This window comes from Mirounga angustirostris, unplaced genomic scaffold (assembly GCF_029215605.1).
Source record: "Mirounga angustirostris isolate CCGP_5_RB_7025 unplaced genomic scaffold, mMirAng1.0.hap1 SCAF_4, whole genome shotgun sequence".
NCBI classification, from domain to species: domain Eukaryota; kingdom Metazoa; phylum Chordata; class Mammalia; order Carnivora; family Phocidae; genus Mirounga; species Mirounga angustirostris.
The window spans coordinates 9,250,287-9,269,570 of NW_026991712.1; the positions used below are offsets into that span (position 1 = coordinate 9,250,287).

Consider the following 19,284-nt stretch of genomic DNA (forward strand, 5'->3'; position numbering starts at 1 on the left):
ACAACTACCTCATTATAATGCTAAAATCCCCGCCCGTGGAGGAGTACAAGCCTCGTTAACATAACATGCAATGTGTGAACAGGCATGTTTCCTTAAGGTGCATGCACGACCTTATGCCCACCACTACATACAATGAGGAGGCTCCCCTAGCTAAATAATCACCCTAACCCTAAATAAAAGGAACCCATTCCCCCTTGCTGGGGAAGTCACAGCTTTAGAGGTTATTCCCCGTGATCTCCTTATTTGCTGGAAATAGTTTCCTTTGTGTGACAACTCTACCTGGCGTCCTCTCTACCTGTAACTCACACCAAGGAGCAAACTCACATTAGTTTAGTGACAACGTCAGAGTCCCTGTTTCTGACATCCATCAGCTGCCGCCCACCAGAGAGACTCACTTCCCAGCCTCTCCCCTAAGCCAGCCTGCCGCCATATTGCTGGGTACCATGTCACAGCCTGGGACAGCTTCTCCCCACCTCCCCCATACCCAGTGACTCAGAGTCATAGCCCTCCTGCTTAGGTTGCAGAGAAATCACCAGAATTCCTGAAAAACATTTTCACAGTAATTGCTCTATTCCAGCAAGCCTTGCAGAAAAAAAAACTGTCTCTAGCTCCATCCAAGCTAGCAAGGGCCAGCTGGGGACCCTAGAATTCGGTCTTGGCCAAACTGTGAGGAGGCTCCCCATGCCCCCTGCCAGGATGGGGACAGAATGGTCATGTGAGGAGTGGGAGTTTCACCCTGGCTGGGCAGTAATGAACCCCCTCCCTCTGTGGGGTCAGTGGTTCTGCACTGATGCTTCTGGTCCTGTCTTCTCACATGGGTCTAGATTCTCTGTAAGCATCCTATACAGTGGCCCATTCAAGCGATGCTTCTCCCTCACTCTTACTATGGGGTCTCCATTTGTGGCTCTAAGATGGAACTTGTCAATTGTCCCGTGATCTTAGTCTTTGGAGAAATCCAAACAAGAGCGCCAAGATCTGAGTACAGCCTGGTCCAATCTTTTCAAGTCTGTTCCAATTGGGTAACAGTTAAGATCCTTTGCTTTCTCTAGTGCCTCTTTTCAAAGCAACCGCATCTCTCATGGGGCTCCTCTTCCTGCCTCATCAGCCTGCTCTGGCCTTCCAAGATCCATGGTCCGTTTGAAATCGGGCCAGTCCGCCTTCTAAGAGCTCAGCCTTTCTCCCACACCATATTTTCTTGTTCTCCTATCTTCTAAAGTTTGTTTTCAATCCCCCAATGCTCCTGTGCTGATTTTATCGAAGCATACTTTTTTAATGACTGCATCTCCTCCCTGATTTCCTGGACAAGCCTGACTCCTAGAGACAGTATTTCAAGGATGGAACTCTAAATTGCCTGTGGGTTTGTAATAATTTCGCTGAATTCTTTTCTCAAACTACAAAGATAGCATATTATAATTATCTTCTCACATTCTTTTCTCTTCTACTTTTTAAAATTTATAATAGGCCTTACAATTTTAGATTTACAGAAAAACTGAGCACAGAAAGTTCCCATATGCCTTCCTTCACACAGGTTCCCCCGTTACTAACATCTTGCATTAGTGTGGTGCATTTGTCACAATTACTGGAGCAATATTTATACATTAACTAAGTCCATAGTTTGCATTAAGTTTCATTCTTTGTGTCTTAACTTTTTTTTTACTCATTTTGAAATAATTTTTTAACTTACCCAGAGCTTGAAATAGTGGTACAGTTCCCTTTAATCAATTTAATCGATTTCACTGAATGTTAACATCTTACACAATCATATTGCAATTACGAAACCAAGAAACTGTCATCGATATAAAACTATTAACTACAGACTTCGATGAATTTCACCAGCTTTTCACTAATATCCTTTTTTTTGTTCTAGGATCCAACCCAGGATCTTACATTCCATGTACTTATAAAGCCTTCTTAGTCTCCTCCTCAGAAAATATTAAGGAATATACAAAAATTCTAGGACTAATAAGTGAGTTTAACAATGTCATGAAGATACTAAAAAATCAATTGTACTTATAATCTAGTAATTAAATATCTGAAAATGAAAATTGAAAAAAAAAACAATTCCATTTACAATATTAAGAATTAAATATTTAGAAATAAATCCAACAAATAGTACAAAATCTAAACACTGAAAACTACAAAACATTGCTGAGGAAACAGTACAGAAATCCTGAACCAAAGCAGAAATAACACCATGCTCTTGGATCAAAACACTCAATGTTAAGACGGTAACTGATCTGTAGATTCAGTGCAATTCCTGTCAAAATCCCAGCATGTTTTTAAAAACTTAAATAAATAAATAAATAAAAATCCTGAATTCATAAGAGCAGAGAGTAGAATAGTGGCTGCCAGGAGCTGGGGGAAATGGTGAGATGTTCAAAGGGTACACATTGTAGGTAGAAGTTCTGACAATTTAATGTACAGTGTACTGATTGAAATTAACATACTGCATTGCATACTTGAAAGTTTAGAGAATAGATCTTAAATGTTACAACCACACACAAAAAAATGATAATTATGTGAGGGGATGAAGGCATGAACTAACCTTCTTGTGGCAGTCATGCGTGTATCAAACCAACATGTACACCTCATATGTGTTATCAATCAATAATGTCTCCATAAACTTGGGGGAAAAAAGCCCCCCAAAAAATAATGGTTGAAAATCTGATCCTAAAATTTTTGTCAAGAATAGTTAAGAAAGAACATAATTAGAGGAATTACACTGCCTGATTCCAAACCTTACTATAAAGTTGTAATAATCAAGACCGCATGGTGTTGCTTAAAGATAGACACATAGATCAATGGGAAGAGAATAGAGTACAGGTATAAATCTACATGATTGTGGTCAACTGATTTTTGACAAAGGTACCTAGGTAATTCAAGGGAAAATAATATTTTCAACAAATGGTGCTGGAGCAGTTGGATACCTACCTGCAAAATTAAAACGAGATAGCGCTGTACACCTATTAGAACAGCTAAAATACCAAACACTGGCAAGACCAAATGCTGGCAAGAATGGGGAGCAACAAGGGCACCTGGGTGGCTCAGATGGTTAAGCGTCTGCCTTCGGTTCAGGTCATGATCTCAGGGTCCTGGGATCGAGTCCCGCATCGGGCTCCCTGCTCCTTGGGAGCCTGCTTCTCCCTCTGCCTCTCTCGCTCTCTCATGAATAAAAAAAAAAAAAAAAAAAAATCTTAAAAAAAAAAAAAGAATGGGGAGCAACAAGCTCTCATCCATTCAATTGCCCATAACTTTTTTTTTTTTTAAAGATTTTATTTATTTATTTGAGAGAGAGAATGAGATAGAGAGAGCATGAGAGGGAGGAGGGTCAGAGGGAGAAGCAGACTCCCTGCCGAGCAGAGAGCCCGATGCAGGACTCGATCCCGGGACTGCAGGACCATGACCTGAGCCGAAGGCAGTCGCTTAACCAACTGAGCCACCCAGGCGCCCTGCCCATAACTTTTTAGGTCTATTTCTGGATTCTCTATTCTGTACCATCAATCTGTATCTCTCTTTGCCATCTCTACACCGTCTTAATGACTGTAGCTTTATAATAAGCCCCCTAAACAGAAATTGTCCTTTGTTCTTTCTTTTCAAAATTGCTTAGGCTGTTCTAGGTCCTTCGCATTTCCCTATGAATTCTAAATTCTACAATCAGCTTGCTAATTGCTGTCTCAAAAAGTCTGTGGGGATTTTACTCGGAATTGCATTGTATCTATCGGTCAGTTCTGGGAAAACTAACCCTTAACAATATTGCATCGCCCAATCCATGATCTTGGTGTATTTTTCTATTTGTTTATCTCATCTTTATTCTAGGCATTGTTTTGTACTTTTCTGTGTACAGGTTCTGCATATGTTTTCAGATTTACCCCTGAGTATTCACATTTTTGATGCTGCTGAAAATGGTATTTTAAAAAATCCCATTTCCAATAGTTTGTTGCTAATGTGTAGAAATACTAGTTCTAGTAGCATTTTGGCAGATTCCTTAGACTATTTCATATACATGGTTCTCGGAAATGTTTCTTTCTTCCTTTCCAAGTAGTAAGCCTTTTACTTTTCTTCCTTTGTTGCTCAGTGACATATTGCACTAGCAGGACCTCCAGAACAATGTTGGATAGAAGTGGTGATAGTGGACATTCTGGCCTTCTTCCTTATCTTAGGGAAGAAAGTATTCATTTATCATTACTTTAAGGGTAAGTTTCTCGGTCATTGCCTTTTATATTAATGCAAATTCCTGTCCATTCCTTCTCTGAGTTTTCAACCATGAATTCTGAAACATAAAATGCTTTTTCTTATTGAAATGAACATATTTTTATTTTGATGACATATTACATTTTTTAGTATTAACCAAATTTGTATTCCTGTGGAACACTCAACTTGATCTTGATATATTATCCTTACAATGGATAACCGGATTCATGTTGCTAGTATTTTGCTGAGGTCTTCTGTGTCTATTCAAGAGGACCATGTATTGGTCTGTAATTTCCTTTTCTTGTGGTGTCTTTTCCTGGCCTGGCATGAGGTCAAAGTTGGGTCTCCAAAAGTGTTCCTTTCTCCTCTATTTTCTGTCAGTGCTTGTGCAACATTGAGATTTCTTCCTTAAATGTTTCATAGAATTCACACTCAGGCCTGGAGTCTTGAGGGAACATTTTTAATTACAAATTCAATTTGTTTATTTTTGAGTCACTTTCAGTAATCTGTCTTTTCAGGAATTCTTCCTCTTCATGTAAGCGGTCAAATTTTATTGGCATACAATTTTTCATAATATCTTTAAAAATTGTTTGTTGGACACATGGTAATGTTCCCTCTTCCATTCTAATTTTTAATCAGTCTATGTAGGAGTTAACCAATTTTATTGGTTTGCTCAAAGAATCATTTTGGTTTATATGGTTTCCCTATTGCTTGCACATTTAGTAGGTCATTAATTTCAGCACATATTGTTCCCTTCCTTTTCTATTTTAGTTTTAATTTGCTTGTTTTTCTAGTTTTTAAATCTTAGATCAGTGATTTTGCACCATTAATTTCCAGTTTTTTAAACTGAGGTATAATTGACAAATATTAGTTGCAGATATACGTGATTTGATATCTGTATATATATCTGTATATATTGTGAAATGATCATAGTAAGTCTAGTTAAAATCTGAGTACCTTTCTAATATAAGCATTTCAATCTATAAATTTCCCTCTAATATTGCTTCAGCTGCAGCCCACATATTAGCATGTTGTTTTTATTTTCATTCAATTAAAAATGTCTTCTGATTCCACTTGTGACTTTTCTCTTTGACTCATGGTTATTTTACAAGTATGTTAATAATTTCCAATCATCTGGGGGGGGGGTTTCCAGATATCCAATACAGATTTCCAGTTTAATTCCATTGTCATCAGAGAACATATTATTATTTCAATTATTTTAAATGTATTGAGACCTGTTTTATAACCTAGTATACTGTCCATCTTTCTGCGTATTCCATATGCACTTGAAAAGGAAATTTCTGTTCTCATGTTGTTGGGTGGAATGTTGTGTGTCAATTAGGTCAAACTGAATGTTCACATTTTTTCATGTTCTATATCCTGATTTTCTACTTGTTCTATCAACTATTGTTATAGGAAGGTTGAAATCCTGAATTCTAATTGCAGATTTTCCCATCTCCTATTCAGTAATATTACTGTTTGCTACATGTATTTTGATATTCTAGTAAAAAGCCTATAAATACATTTTCTTAATTGTAATTTTTTTGTGGACAAAAGAGAGACTGATAGAGACCTGTAAGTATAAAGGCAGGCAACATTCTATTGGAAAGTGAAATGGAAAGGCAAAAAAGAGAATGTAAAAATACGTAAAAGTTCCCAACTTCAGGAAAAAGCTTGCTCCTGTATTTTGAAAATAGACGTTAAGTAGCAAAAACAACTGATTCTATTACATACATTTAAAAATAGCAGGTTGATTTTAATATGCCAATATTTACAAACTGGAAGTCACACCTTCTGCAATTGTTTAAATTTATGATGAACAGTTTCAAATGGCAAAATCAAAGCTCCACGGCCCACAGCAGGGTCCTCAGCCGTGCGTAACTATATTGGCCTTGTCCTCCCCTCCCCCACTCTTTCATCTTCCTCACTCCAGCTTCCTTGGATGATCTCTTAAACACAGTAAACATACTTAAGTTTTGTCTTCAGATCCACTTTTAGGGGTACCCAATGATACAGGTACCAGGAGCAGATAATTTTCCAAAATTCCTATACAGAGGTCAAAAAACACTCAAAGACCATTTTTTTGGTTAATGCACATATTCTATTTCCCCCAAGCCCCACTACCTACAAATCTAATTATCTTTCCATTCTTTTGCCTCTCTGGCTCCTTGTACTCTTCGATATCACCCATCTCTGAAAAATATGTTTTTTATGTTTCTATTAGCCTATAGACTACGACCTGATTAGTTCTATATCCAGCCACATAACCTGATGGCTGGCAAATGGATGACACTCTATGTGACCACTGCATTTAATTTTCAACTTCACAATTTAATCAGAGCTTCTAGGTACTTTGCTTCATTTAACTCTCAACACGGTTCTGTTAGGGATCATTCACATTTGATAGATGAGGAAACCCGAGCTCAGAGAGATCACTGCTGGTAATCTGCCAGCGTGAAAACGTGAGTGGCAGAATTGCAAAGCTCATGCCTGCCCCACTAAGTGCCAGGTGCAGCGTTCCCTGATGTCGCTCCTCGTTATTCCTGCTGAGGAGGAGCGACACGAGGGAACGCTGCATGCGGGAACAATGCAGGGTACGAGAGGAGCCCTTGGATATGGAAGAGAAATTGAAGCTTGAATAACTGCCCAGGTTTGTAGAGACACAACAAAGGAGAATCTTCCAGAAGAGGGAAATGTTAAGGAGGCAAGACATGGAAACAAGCATAGGCCATCTAACAGTGAGGCTGTACTTAAATGAATTTGAGATCCGGATGACACAAAACTGATTTGAAACAGGGAGTCACCAGTGGTTTCAGAGAAGACAACTGAACTGACAACAACAGTTGAAATGCACCTCTGCTAGGAAGAGACCAGGACCACAGCGTTCGCATCTTGAACCCGCCACTTAAGTCTTACTGAGGACATGTTTCTAAATGTCTCTATACTTTCAGCTTCCCCGTCTTGAAAATGATCTTGTCTGACCAACTATCCGCACCAGCATCCAACAGGGTTCTGCAGGTAACGTACGATACTGGCACAAAGCAGGTGCTCAGGAAGCGTGAATCTTCTAGCCCGGCAAGTGACCGTTTTCATGAACTACAAGGAGGGTTAAAATTTCAGGAGGCCAGTATTAACACCTCCACAACATGATGTGATAAAAACTAGAGATGGCAAAGGGGGAAAGCAGCATGTTTTGAGCAGCCAGCTCAATGGGACAGATACGGGGAGACTATGAGTTACAAGCTGGGGCTCTCAGCGTAATGTCACAGCAGAGAGAGTGAAGGTGGAGGAGGTCAAGGTGACTGGAGGGGATATAGGGTGCTTTGTTTTAAACATGTGGAATAAGTGAGGGGAAATAAGTCAGTGAAAATAAGAGTGCTAGGAAATTATGAGAGTAACTGAATTCCTTTAAGGAAAGAGTGCATTGCCCTTAAGTTTGAGAAAAGTTAGTCAGTAGGACCACGCACAGGTATGAGGAAATACAAATTACATTTATCAGTACCATTCTAAGGATCCCTCCCACCGGTGCTCATTTGGTTCTGTCTGGGTAGCAATGAAAAGTTATCTTTTCAAGAAACACCCTCTCTAGTTTATTGCTTATACTTAACATATATTTGTTCAGAAAGATTAAGTGGAAAGAAAACTCATCCGAAACCTCTCACAATGGACTTACTTCTCAAAAACCAATTTATACTTTTAAACCGGGAAAGGCTCAGCTTACTTCAACCAAGTGTATATGTTGATATACTCTAAATTAAATGGGTATGTACATAAAAGTAATCTGACATAGATTTACTTTAAAAATCTAAATTAAAAAATTTAGGCTTTCAATTCATATACATAAAAGCGGAGCAAAAATTTAGTAATCTAAGTATTAATGGAACTTCTCATTTGCTGGCTGCTAACCAATAAACTGATCTGATTATAAGGTACTACAAGAACAATGCACATCAATCTAACTGTGGTCACCAGGGACCGAGAAGATGAGTATTACTAGGTACAAAGGGTCTTCTGTGTATGTGACAAGAATCTAGGCAACTCCACAATTCATAGGTTAGGGATGCTATTTGCTCCACTCTGAAGAAAAAAAAAAAAAAAGATACAAATTCAATGTCTGGAATTTAACCACAACAGGGAAAAGATTAGAGCCATTATTTTTTTAACACAAATGAAAGATAATATAGACATCAGGAAGTTTACGCCACACATGGAATATAGGCACTATTTTTTTTTTTTACTTTAATATACAAATTAAAGCAAGTACCCCAGTCACCTCTACTAAAGCTTTTCATTTGCCAGTAAGATCTCTGATAAAGTTAACGTATAATAAGTAAATACACAGGACCATATCTTATGTTTGTTGATCTTTGGCACATTTGTCAAGTTGGAAAATGTCAAAAGGCAATAAAAATTTCTAATGATGGTTTTGCACATTCTTTTAATCGTCTTCACATCAAAATATAAGGCCGCAAAAAGGCAAGCTGAAATATTAGGATATGTGGAATAGTTTTAATAAAGAGTTTTACATAGAGTACCTTACATATAGAACAGTGTGTTTGCAAATTTAAATAATATCTGAATGTACAGTGGCATGTATTCTTATCAAAGATAAATTCAAGTTTACTGTGTATCAGTTCTAAAATGCATTTACACAGATCGCTAGAACTGATAAACAGAATGAGGCATAAAATATTCAAGTGTTATATCATCAAATAGCCTCCTCTGAACAGTCTTTTTCCCCTTTTTAAAAAAGTTTCAAAACCTGTACATACATTTTTAATTTTTAAAAACTGTCTGTTAAAAGGTAACATTTCATGTTAACCACCAACTCTTATAGTCTATAGTAATAAAACTAGATATGTGCAGATATAAATATGTGTAGGATATGTACATATGTACGTTGAGTGTTTGTTTCAAACAAGCACACACGCTTACGCATACCTGCGTATGGAGCATGGCGGCGGCACGCAACTCACAAGAGCACTGGCAGACAGGAGGACCTGGGCCCGAAATCCAGCAAGAGCTAACTCAGCAACTTAGTTGCCTTTGGTTTCAGAAATCTGTCCATTTGTGATCAAAGCTAAAAGTTTTGAGTGCGCATGTATTTTTTAAAAATAAAATTCATCTTCAGAAATGAAGCTTTTCCAGTATTCCACTACCAGCAGTTAAAAAATCCACAGCCACAAATCATTTTGATATTTCTGTCACTCCTCATCCCAGCTGAGGTTATTTACAATTTTTATCTGAAGGCAAACACCAAGCATACTCAGGATCAAACTGTACGCTGACGCCTGAGTCCTGAATTCAACTATATATAGGACATTGACAGTCCACATGACACATCCCTGTTTCTGATGGGCTGACGGCATCCGCAAGACCTGGGGGCGGAACTCCCATGACATTTAACATTCTCTCTCCAGCAGTGTCATCGTCATTTGGCACACTGACCCTTCTGCAAGCCATTCTGTTTGTAATGAGCTTAATGCCTGCAAGAAATTCCAATTATTTGGCATTTTTAAAAATATATAATCATAATGAAGTCAGAATTCCACAATTGTTTTTCCTCACAAGTGAGGCTTCCACTGTCAGTTTTCTGATTAAGAACATTCATCACCTAAGATACAGCTCATGATCCCATGAAAGTTTAAATACTTATCTAAACTTCGGTGCAGCTGGATCAACTGCAGTGAAGACAGTTCGTATAGCAACCTTACAGAACTCTCCAGAATTTCCTTGCCTCTACAATTTTGCTTTTGGCCAAATGCTGGCTTATTACATGGATCTTTCTACTAAAAATTATATAAACACACCATATTTCTTTCTACACGTATCTCGAGCTTCATGTAAAGCAACTATTGAAAAACCCTGCCAACTCAATTTCCTTGGTATAAATTATATTCAACTTCATTGATCCCTGGCATATAACACATTATCATGTAGCTTGCTCATAATCTTTTTCTAATATTAGCTTCCTTGAGAAAGGTCGTTCTTCATTTTCCTTTCCAAGGTGCCATCCTATTGATGTCACACATCAGTAAATGACCAAACATCACTACGCTTTTTTAACTATCCACTCAGCAGTCATGTGGATAATAAAAATTATCAACTGAGGAGACCCACATTCTTTTCCTTAGGTTTTCACTGTTGTCATACAGAGCAAAGAGTTGCTATTTGTTGTACTTTGCCCATGTCAATCAGGAGCTGTTTGAGATGGCGTTTAAGTTGCGGCAGTCTTGCGAGAGGGTCAGGCGGCTCCAGCTCGCCTGTGAAATCGAGCCAGCTTTCCAGAACTGAAAGAGAGAACAGAACAAACAAACTGAAATGGCAACTGGAAGAAGTCATAACATGGCATAACTGGAAGGCTGGACAAGGATGGAGACAGAGATCATGTTCCTTCTTCTAGAAGGCCATAAATATACTCAAGCCATTTCGGAGAGGCTTTAGCATCCTTTCTATTATATCTTATCCCACAAGAGCTCCAGTCCTTCTTGGTAACTTCTGTTCTTATTTTAGGTACTTTTTCCCTTTGCAGGCATAAACTAATTTCATTTTGAATATCTTCTTCTACTCTCTTCTGGAATAGGGAACAGTTTCCTGTGCCTGCTGAAGCTGTCTATTATTTTAGACTTAAATCATCTCTACTTCATTTTAAATAAAACTTAGCTATTCTAACCATTCTTTTTTTAAATCAGGAAGTTCTTTTTAACAAAGGAAAGGAGGTGGCAATTTCTTAGTTTCCTTTTCAGTCCCACTATTTTATCATTACTTTAAAAAAAATGTAAGCATGTTAGAAGTCTAGGCAGAATGCAATTAGTTACTCCACACTTTTTATTAATAATAAGGGATAGTGTCAAGTTGCATTTTTTTCCCATCAAAAATCTACTCAAAACATTAAAGTAACAAAAAGCTAGCTTAAACTAAATGGAAGATGCTTTTGAAATCGGTTTCCATTTCCTCTTTTCTCAGGGAAAAACAAAGCAGCAGGAGCTCTAACTTACTGTGGGGTGAAATTAAAAAAAAGGGGGGGAATACAATTTTATGTATGAGGTTAGGAAAAAACCCCACTGGATTAGGAATCAGGTAATCTTACTCTATTTTCTCAACTATAAAATGGGGATAATCTTTCCTGTCCACTCCTCAGGGCCCTGTATGATAAAATGAAAAATATCAAAGAAAACCATTTGAAAATGTATGTGCAAACTTAAGGTTTATCTACTTGAGCTTGTGGGAGTTTCTTCTTGTTGTTAATTTCACTTCCTACTGACCACCGTGAGAGCAAAGATACAAAATGTTTCCCCCCATGTTTTAGATATGCTTAAGGCCCTTACACTGACTTCCAAAGAAAACGAAGTTCAATGAAACTAATGAAGATTCCATATGCGCTCTATATTGCACCCAGCAGATGGGCAGTATTTAATAAATATCCACCTTTAAGAAAAATGAGATAATATCCAGTCATATTGTTTCCAGCCTAAAAGACCCCAAACACCAGTTTTATTAAATGCGACGTGAAGTAACAAGATGCTCTATCAGCACGGACAGCATCTACAGTTCTCATCCCATAATTTAAAACACTTTACAGAACGTCTTCGTAACAACAATAAACACACTTTACATGCTATAATCACTGTATTTTAGTTCTTTCTTAAAATTACCATCAACTTCTTTTTCTATTAGGTCCATCCTGCTGGTAACTTCATTCTGCACATTCTCTATGTGTGTAAGGAGATTGAGCTGCCACTGAAGATGTGAGTCTCCTGGGTCTTCAGTGCCCTTTTTATCATTATAAATAAATACCGTATTCCTTTCAGCTGGATTCTTCTCCAAAGAACCATTGGAAAAAAACAAAATGGGTGAAATGTAATGTCATAACGGGAAAGATACATGAAACACCTCATTACCACAATGATCAGTGAAATCCAATTGGACTCTTAGAATATTTTAAAGGAAGTGCTAGCACATAATTAAATTATATCTGATGGTCCTTAAAAGAGCAGATATGCTTGCCATGTCACTCCACAAAGCCTAGCATGGAGCTCCACAGCGTGGAGAGCATCCAACAAGACATGCTAAAGAAATAAGTTGCTAATTATACTCTGTAACGAGAAAGCCCAGCTCATTTAGACTAACCCCCTCTATAAATGAATCTAAACTAATGACATAAGTGGAGTGAAGGCAGAAAGCAATGATGGAAAAATCATGGAAGTTGACAAAGGCCAGTTTAATTAACTGCAGACTGTAATTAACTCTTACAGGTAAATCAGTGAGGCAAGAGAAAGATAAAAATCTTTTAAAAACTTAAAAAGTACAAAACGCTTTACACATACACAAAAAATCTGAATTCAGACTCACCAGAAAGAATTCATTTCATAAAAGAGATGTTAATTTGACTAAATCATTTGCCACAAATACCATGAACTACAGACTTCCCAAATTTATTTGTTTACAGTGAATTCCTTGATAAAACAGGCCCGAAAAATAAAGAACTAATTTTAAAGTGGCATTGTTAGTTGAAAATCAATGAAAAATGAAGAAACAATATTTCTTAGACAATCTCTATGAACAGGAAAAAAGTTTATAGAAATCCAACGTACAAAGAGCCGTAAGAATTCAGTGTATCACATAATGGAATTGATATGCATAAACAAGTATGCTAAAATTTTAAAAAGAAAGACTGGAATGCCACCTTTTATCTGAAACACATATTGTATTAATATATACATACCCACACACACTTACACATTCTCACACATAGACATCTTCATTTGGAAAAAAATGTGGCTCATAGTTTTCGGAGGTATCTAAGTGCGCTTATAAAACTAAAACCTTGGGGCAAAAGTGTACTGAATTACTACAAAGGGGATAATTCAGTGTCCAAATGGCCAGTGTTTTCTAATAGAGAAAGCAAAAACTGTCTTTACCCAACAAGATATTTGTGAACTTGGAAATATAAACATAATTTTACTGGGAATTCAGTATGTTTTATTTCATAAAATTTTCCTATGGTCTATCATATTTTCCAAGCCAAAACAAATGAACTAGTTATACCTTTTCAGGCGTTCCATCTTCTTTCACTGAGTATTGTGAACGTTTTTTATCTTTTGTGTGGAATTCTTGTTCTTCTTCAAAACTACTAACATCATCATCATCTGAGCTCCCAGGGTCTGCGAGAGCTTTGCAGTCCTGACCAAAATTTTGTGGCTTTTGGTAACTGTGCTCACTTGTTATGTAAGTTCCTTCCATTTTTAGGGGCCAACGAGGTGGTTCTTTATGGTTCTGCACGTGGTATTTCCTTTCCTCTACATTAACTGTGTCTTGCACTGCTACTTTTTTCTCCACCCCAGCAATTCCTTGATCTTGGTCTTTTCGCTTCCCAGAACAAGCCCAGAGATGAAGGTCAGGATGACGTTTATTCCTTAAAGCAAAGTTGGAGAAAGAGCAATTCAGGGAAAAAAGAAAACAAGTTTAGTGCCATAATAAATTTCAGAAAGTAAAATGATACAGATAACCCCTGGTTGTCCGTGCCTTCTGTTCAGTGAGTGTGCTGACTCAGGCAGACTGATCCCCACTTCTCTGCTGAAGACCTAGACTCACCAAGAGAGCCAGGCTAGAAGGAGGGCAGGGGCTCAAGACAAAGGCAGAGGTATTCTTTAGGTAACTTGCCCCAGAATTTAAACCAAAGTTTGAATTCTCACAATTTTATAGAAATAATACTCGGGTAGAAAAGCAATGATGAGAGGCCCCTAGATGGCTCAGTGGGTTAAGCATCTGCCTTGGGCTCAGGTCATGATCTCAGGTTCCTGCTCAGCAGGGAGTCTATCTCTCCTTCTCCCTCAGCAACCTCCACCTCAGCTTGTGCTCTCTCTTTCTCTCTTAAATAAAATCTTAAAAAAAAAAAAAAAAAGGCAGGGACGCCTAGGTAGCTCAGTCGTTAGGTGTCTGCCCTTGGCTCGGGTCGTGATCCCAGGGTCCTGAGATCGAGCCCCACATCAGGCTCCTGCTCCGTGGAAGGCCTGCTTCTCCCTCTCCCACTCCCCCTGCTTGTGTTTCTGCTCTCGCTCTCTGTCAAATAAATAAATAAAATCTTAAAAAAAAAAAAAAGGCAATGATAAATGTAATTATCTTGATAGTTCACATCATTTGTTAGATGCACTTCTTTTCCTGCTGACTTCTCACCGTATTTTTTTAAATTGTACAAAACAAAAAACTTATATGAGCATATTTTAAAACCCTCATTCAATCAAAAAGTGATACTTGCTCATGACAAAAAATTCAGGCAATAAATGCATACAAAGTAAAAACCTCCCTACCATGGCAATCATAAAAAACTAAGGTATAATCTTTCAGACATTTTCTACACATATAAAATTATTTTTTAAATGGATAAGCATATATTTTCTCTTTTTATACAAATGGGGCCCTCAGTTTGCCTTCTTGATAGATAACATACATGGGCATCTTGTGCCCTCAGTACACAGACGTTTCCCTCACTTTTACTCTAGTAGCTGAACAGTATTCATGTACAACAGTCTGGGATCACCAGCCCACTCCCACCTACAGATACGTGTGCGTGTTCATGTGATCTCTGCACACGAGTGGGGATATTTCAGTCAGATACGGAGCTGCTGGAAAACTGGTACACATTTTAAATGGGACAGATACTGTCCAAGCGCCCTCCAAAGAGGTTGCACTGATTACGCCCTCACCCACAGTCTATGATAATGCCCTTTTATCGCCGTCCTTGCTAAATAGTGTGTGATATTGCACAGCTAATTCTAGTCATTAAAATTCTGCAGTGAGTGAAACCAGAATTCTTTCATCAGAATTGATAAGAAAGGGAAATACTCAGGAGGCATAAACCTTTCAGAAAGCTCAATAATGTTTGTGAATTAATTATTTCCAGGTTAGATAAACACCCAGGGGTCAAATTAGTTTTCTTCTAATAATAACCAAGTATTGTTCTGAAATTATAAATTTTATCTTTTGGACATCTAATGTCAGAAAATACTAAAATTCTTTCACAGTAAAGGCATAGCAGAAAGCTAGTTTTGTAGTCTGTCCAATGGACCAAGTCCTGCTCTGTCACTGAGCTTGATCAAGTAATTCTCTCTCTTTGACTACCCATCTACCAAATGAGAGGAGATCTATTTTTTCAGGCTTATTTTAAGGATTAAGTGAAATCTGATACTAAAGCACTAACTTCTGGCATGAAGTAGACTTCCTTTTTAATAAGTTAGCTCTTTCCTCAAGTTTTAACATTTGCATGCCCATTTTATAAAGAAATTCATATTCAGATTTATGACATTCAACAGAAGCAAATTACATCCAAGAGTCACTGAGTACTTATCGCTACACTAGGCACTGGGAACAAAATGATGAATAAGACGTAAGCCCTACCTGAAAGGAACTCATGGTTCAGTAAGGGGAGATGGACATGAGACAACAAAGTGCACCAAAGTGTCAACATCAGTGCAAAAGGAGTTTGCCAAGAAGGGTGTGTGATCAGCCCTGGTCAGGCAAGTATCATGAAAAGGCATCTGCTAAAAAGACTAGTGATAGAAGGCTGTTCTAAGTGTGAGTAAAGGCTTGTAACTACGATAAAGCAGGCTTCACTCAGGGATTATGGTTTGGTAGAGTTGCGACGTTTGGGGAAAACAACTGGGAGAGGAAAGTAATGGCAACAAAACAATAGAATATATAGCAGGGAAGAACTCAGAGCGCATGCTGCAGAGCCAGGAATACACTGTGGGATATGAAGCTGAAAAAGAGACAAGCTCCTATTCATCTTTTTTTTTTAAGATTTTATTTATATATTTGAGAGAGAGCGAGAGCAGGGGGGAGGGGCAGAGGGAGAAAGAGAAGCAGACTCCCCACTGAGTAGTGAGCCAGACATGGCGATTGATCCCAGGGATCCTGGGATCATGACCTAAACCAAAGGTAAACACTTAACTGCCTGAGCCATCCAGGTGCCCCAAGCTCCTATTTATCTTTTACTAAAATCATACTGGCAACAAGAAGAAGGATGAACTCAAAGAGTACAAGACTGGAGCCACAGAGAACTAAAAAGGTGTGGCAATGGTTCATGTGAAAAGAACAGCCTGCGCTGGGACAGTATGAGGAAGAGAGACAGAAAAGCACAGAACAGTGTTAAGGAATTACAGTGGAGAGGTGTCTTGGCACACCAGGCTGAGGTGAAAGCTGGACAGACAAGGACAGAAAGAGGGGAAAGGGCAAGTTTCTGGCCCAGGCAAGTGAGTCAAAATGAAGACAATCTTGTGAAGAACCAGTGAATCATCCTGTTTTATATAAAATATTTTTTTAGGAGAAGAATTCTAGCCAGGGATTAGGAAGAACTGAAAACATGGGCTTCCAGAACACTCAAGACATGTTAACTTAGGGAGGCTCAGGTTGGGTTTTTTGTTTGTTTTCTTAAGGGAAAAGAGTCTAGGATGACTAAAACCCATTCGGTGCACAGCAGAGGGATGGATGCTATGACCTGCTCCCTTCAGAGTCCATCTTAAGGTAATTAAAAATACACTATTAAATCTGCTTCATCTGGACACTATTCCGGCACAAAATACCAGTTCACCAAGCAACTGTACTTAATTTTGTGCATACAGCAAGCACACAAAACAGCTGGGCAGGGACTAACATTTGTTGGAATAGCAGAGGTGGTAGTAACCTTCAACCATACTTATTCATTCCAGGACAACAGGCAGGAAGCAGCTATTCATCCAAAAAGTTTATTAATCCTACCTATTTTTAAAAGTTAAAATGTATTCAAATATCTCTTCTGCCTTCCAAACTGCTCATCTGAACCTTCAAAAGGCTGCCTGATTACTGTGAATTAAAGCGCACGCCACCCGTGACCCTGAGGCTCCTCACTTACTTCAGTATGCCGATCTTCAGCTGGAGCCCGTGCAGGACTTCTGTGACACCACAGACGTCAGCAAGCAGGTGGTGTGTGGAAACTATCTTTTTGGCATTGAGATGAGAGTAATTTTCTTTTAAAAACGATAACCCACACATTCTCCCATTATCCAACCAATCCTTATCATACCGGTATTTTGCACTCCACCTCTGACCTGTAGATGAAGGTGACATTAAAAGGACAAAGGATTCCACTTATTCAGATTTCCTTCCACTGCCATCTTATTGACACTATTCAGTAAGCAAGGTGAGCTCTGGTACTAAGAACACACTCAAAAGAAGAGCAAGACGGCGTTCTGAGGAGCTGCTGCTGGGAGAGCCCCTCCAACCTCGGGGTCTCCGGCCTGCTATGGAGAACACACTCCATTAAGATGTGCTCGGGGCAGAGGACACCTGCAGAGGAACCTTGAGTGCACGGCTTTGCATTTCTGATGTGTCTGTCATCTGTCCTGTAGAAAGGCTGAGAGGGCTGGACAGAAACTAGACGGGGTACCTGTTCTCTCACAAACATTTGTTTTGAACTGGACGAAATAGAGTTCTACTTAGGCGAATAAGGACCCCTCTTCAGGATCTCACAGGGTCCTATATAATCCTACCAATGTCAATACTATGTCTATTAAATTAGTTGCTTATGTGTCTGTGACCCCTACTATACTGAGACAGTGGAAGGCATGCTTAGAATCAATCATCCTACCTCTTACCAGCATTTGGCAAACAGAAGGCATCTACTAAAGGCTGCTGAATGAATAAACAAATGTCTACATTCATATGGGTCTGAATCATTCTGCTTCCTAATGTTACTTTTTTTTTTAAGTTAGACAAGAGGAGAACCTGACAGGCTTTTATTTGAGAATATCTAGTTATTTTCTACCTGGGTAGCTGGAAGTGTATACAATATGCAAAACCTTGCTACTCAAAGAGCCTCCGGCATGGAGGAAGGCACTGGACAGGGAGTCAAAAGGGACAGGTTTTCATCTCAGTTCTGTCATGTCTACTATTATCCTTGTGCACAAGGCATGAAACCCTCCGTGCTCCAGTTGTCTCATCGGTAACATAAAGGGACAGACCGTGATCATCGGAGATCCCATCTAGCTAAAATGAGCTGGATATGCAACACAGTCAGGAACTTTCTTAAAACCACATCATGAGAGGCGCCTGGGTGGCTCAGTCATTAAGTGTCTGCCTTCGGCTCAGGTCATGATCCCAGGGTCCTGGGATTGAGCCCTGCATTGGGCTCCCCGATCAGCCAGAAGCCTGCTTCTCCCTCTCCCACTCCCCCTGCTTGTGTTCCTTCTCTCGCTGTGTCTCTATCCATCAAATAAATAAATAAATAAATAAATAAATAAATAAATAAATAAATAAATAAATAAATAAAAACAAAAAAAACAACCAGGAGTTACATTCAGAATACAGTTCCATTCAAATAGCCACACATAAACCTATTTAGAAATCAACACACAGGGACACACTACGGGGCTAATTCTTCTCCAGGAAAAAGACATATGTAACTCTGTCCTTCCAGTAATGTAGTAGTTACATTAATGAAATGAGGCTAATGTTCTGGCCTAGGTAATTAACACGGAAAATAAAACTGTAACAAACAATGACAACTATTATAAAATGTCAACACGGAGAAAGAATTTAACCGGTGAAGTAACGGTATCCTACACAGCGGGTACACTACGGAATTGGTACCCAGATCTTCAGGGGCCCGGCCGATAGCACGGGGAGGAGGCTTACCAGGCGGGTCCCTGCAGATGTAGCAGATGTACTGCTCGGGGATGCTCTCCTCCAGCAGCCCCATGCACACGCTGTGCTGCCAGCAGAGACACTCTTCACACTGCCAGAGAACACAGGGGTGCTTACAGTCACAGGTCTGCTCTCCAGACATGACCACAAAACCCCTGCCTTTCAGTTAGCCGTGGCCGTCTCCTGCTGCCACCCACAGCTCCGTTCTTATTCCACACAACGACGCAAGTGCCGATATATGATGAATTTTATATTTGAAAGAGCCGGCTACTTCAAGAACTTCCTCTTGGTACAGCTATTAAAATGTGCCTCTATAGATCACTTAAATCACACCCACACACACACACACACACAAAACTATTGCTCTCATTTATTTCCCACTAAATTTTAGGCAACTACATCCTTAAAACAGCT

At 38.9% G+C, this 19,284-nt stretch overlaps 1 protein-coding gene across 12 annotated transcripts in view; it reads right to left on the minus strand.

Moving 5' to 3' along the window:
* Nucleotides 1-5,922: 5,922 nt before the first annotated feature.
* Nucleotides 5,923-19,284, minus strand: part of PHF20L1 (PHD finger protein 20 like 1) — an 82,315-nt gene continuing 68,953 nt past the window's right edge. For 8 of the 12 annotated variants that reach the window (XM_064587859.1, XM_064587860.1, XM_064587861.1 and 5 more), the window contains 5 exons: nucleotides 18,862-18,961; nucleotides 17,081-17,276; nucleotides 13,240-13,606; nucleotides 11,847-12,012; nucleotides 5,923-10,481 (listed from right to left, as the gene is read on the minus strand). In XM_064587859.1, the coding sequence (XP_064443929.1) occupies nucleotides 10,339-10,481; nucleotides 11,847-12,012; nucleotides 13,240-13,606; nucleotides 17,081-17,276; nucleotides 18,862-18,961 (972 nt within the window). In that variant the 3' untranslated portion in view covers nucleotides 5,923-10,338. The remainder of the gene's footprint in view (nucleotides 10,482-11,846; nucleotides 12,013-13,239; nucleotides 13,607-17,080; nucleotides 17,277-18,861; nucleotides 18,962-19,284) is intronic. The other 4 variants (XM_045895853.3, XM_045895850.3, XM_064587858.1 and 1 more) reach the window with 2 other exon arrangements.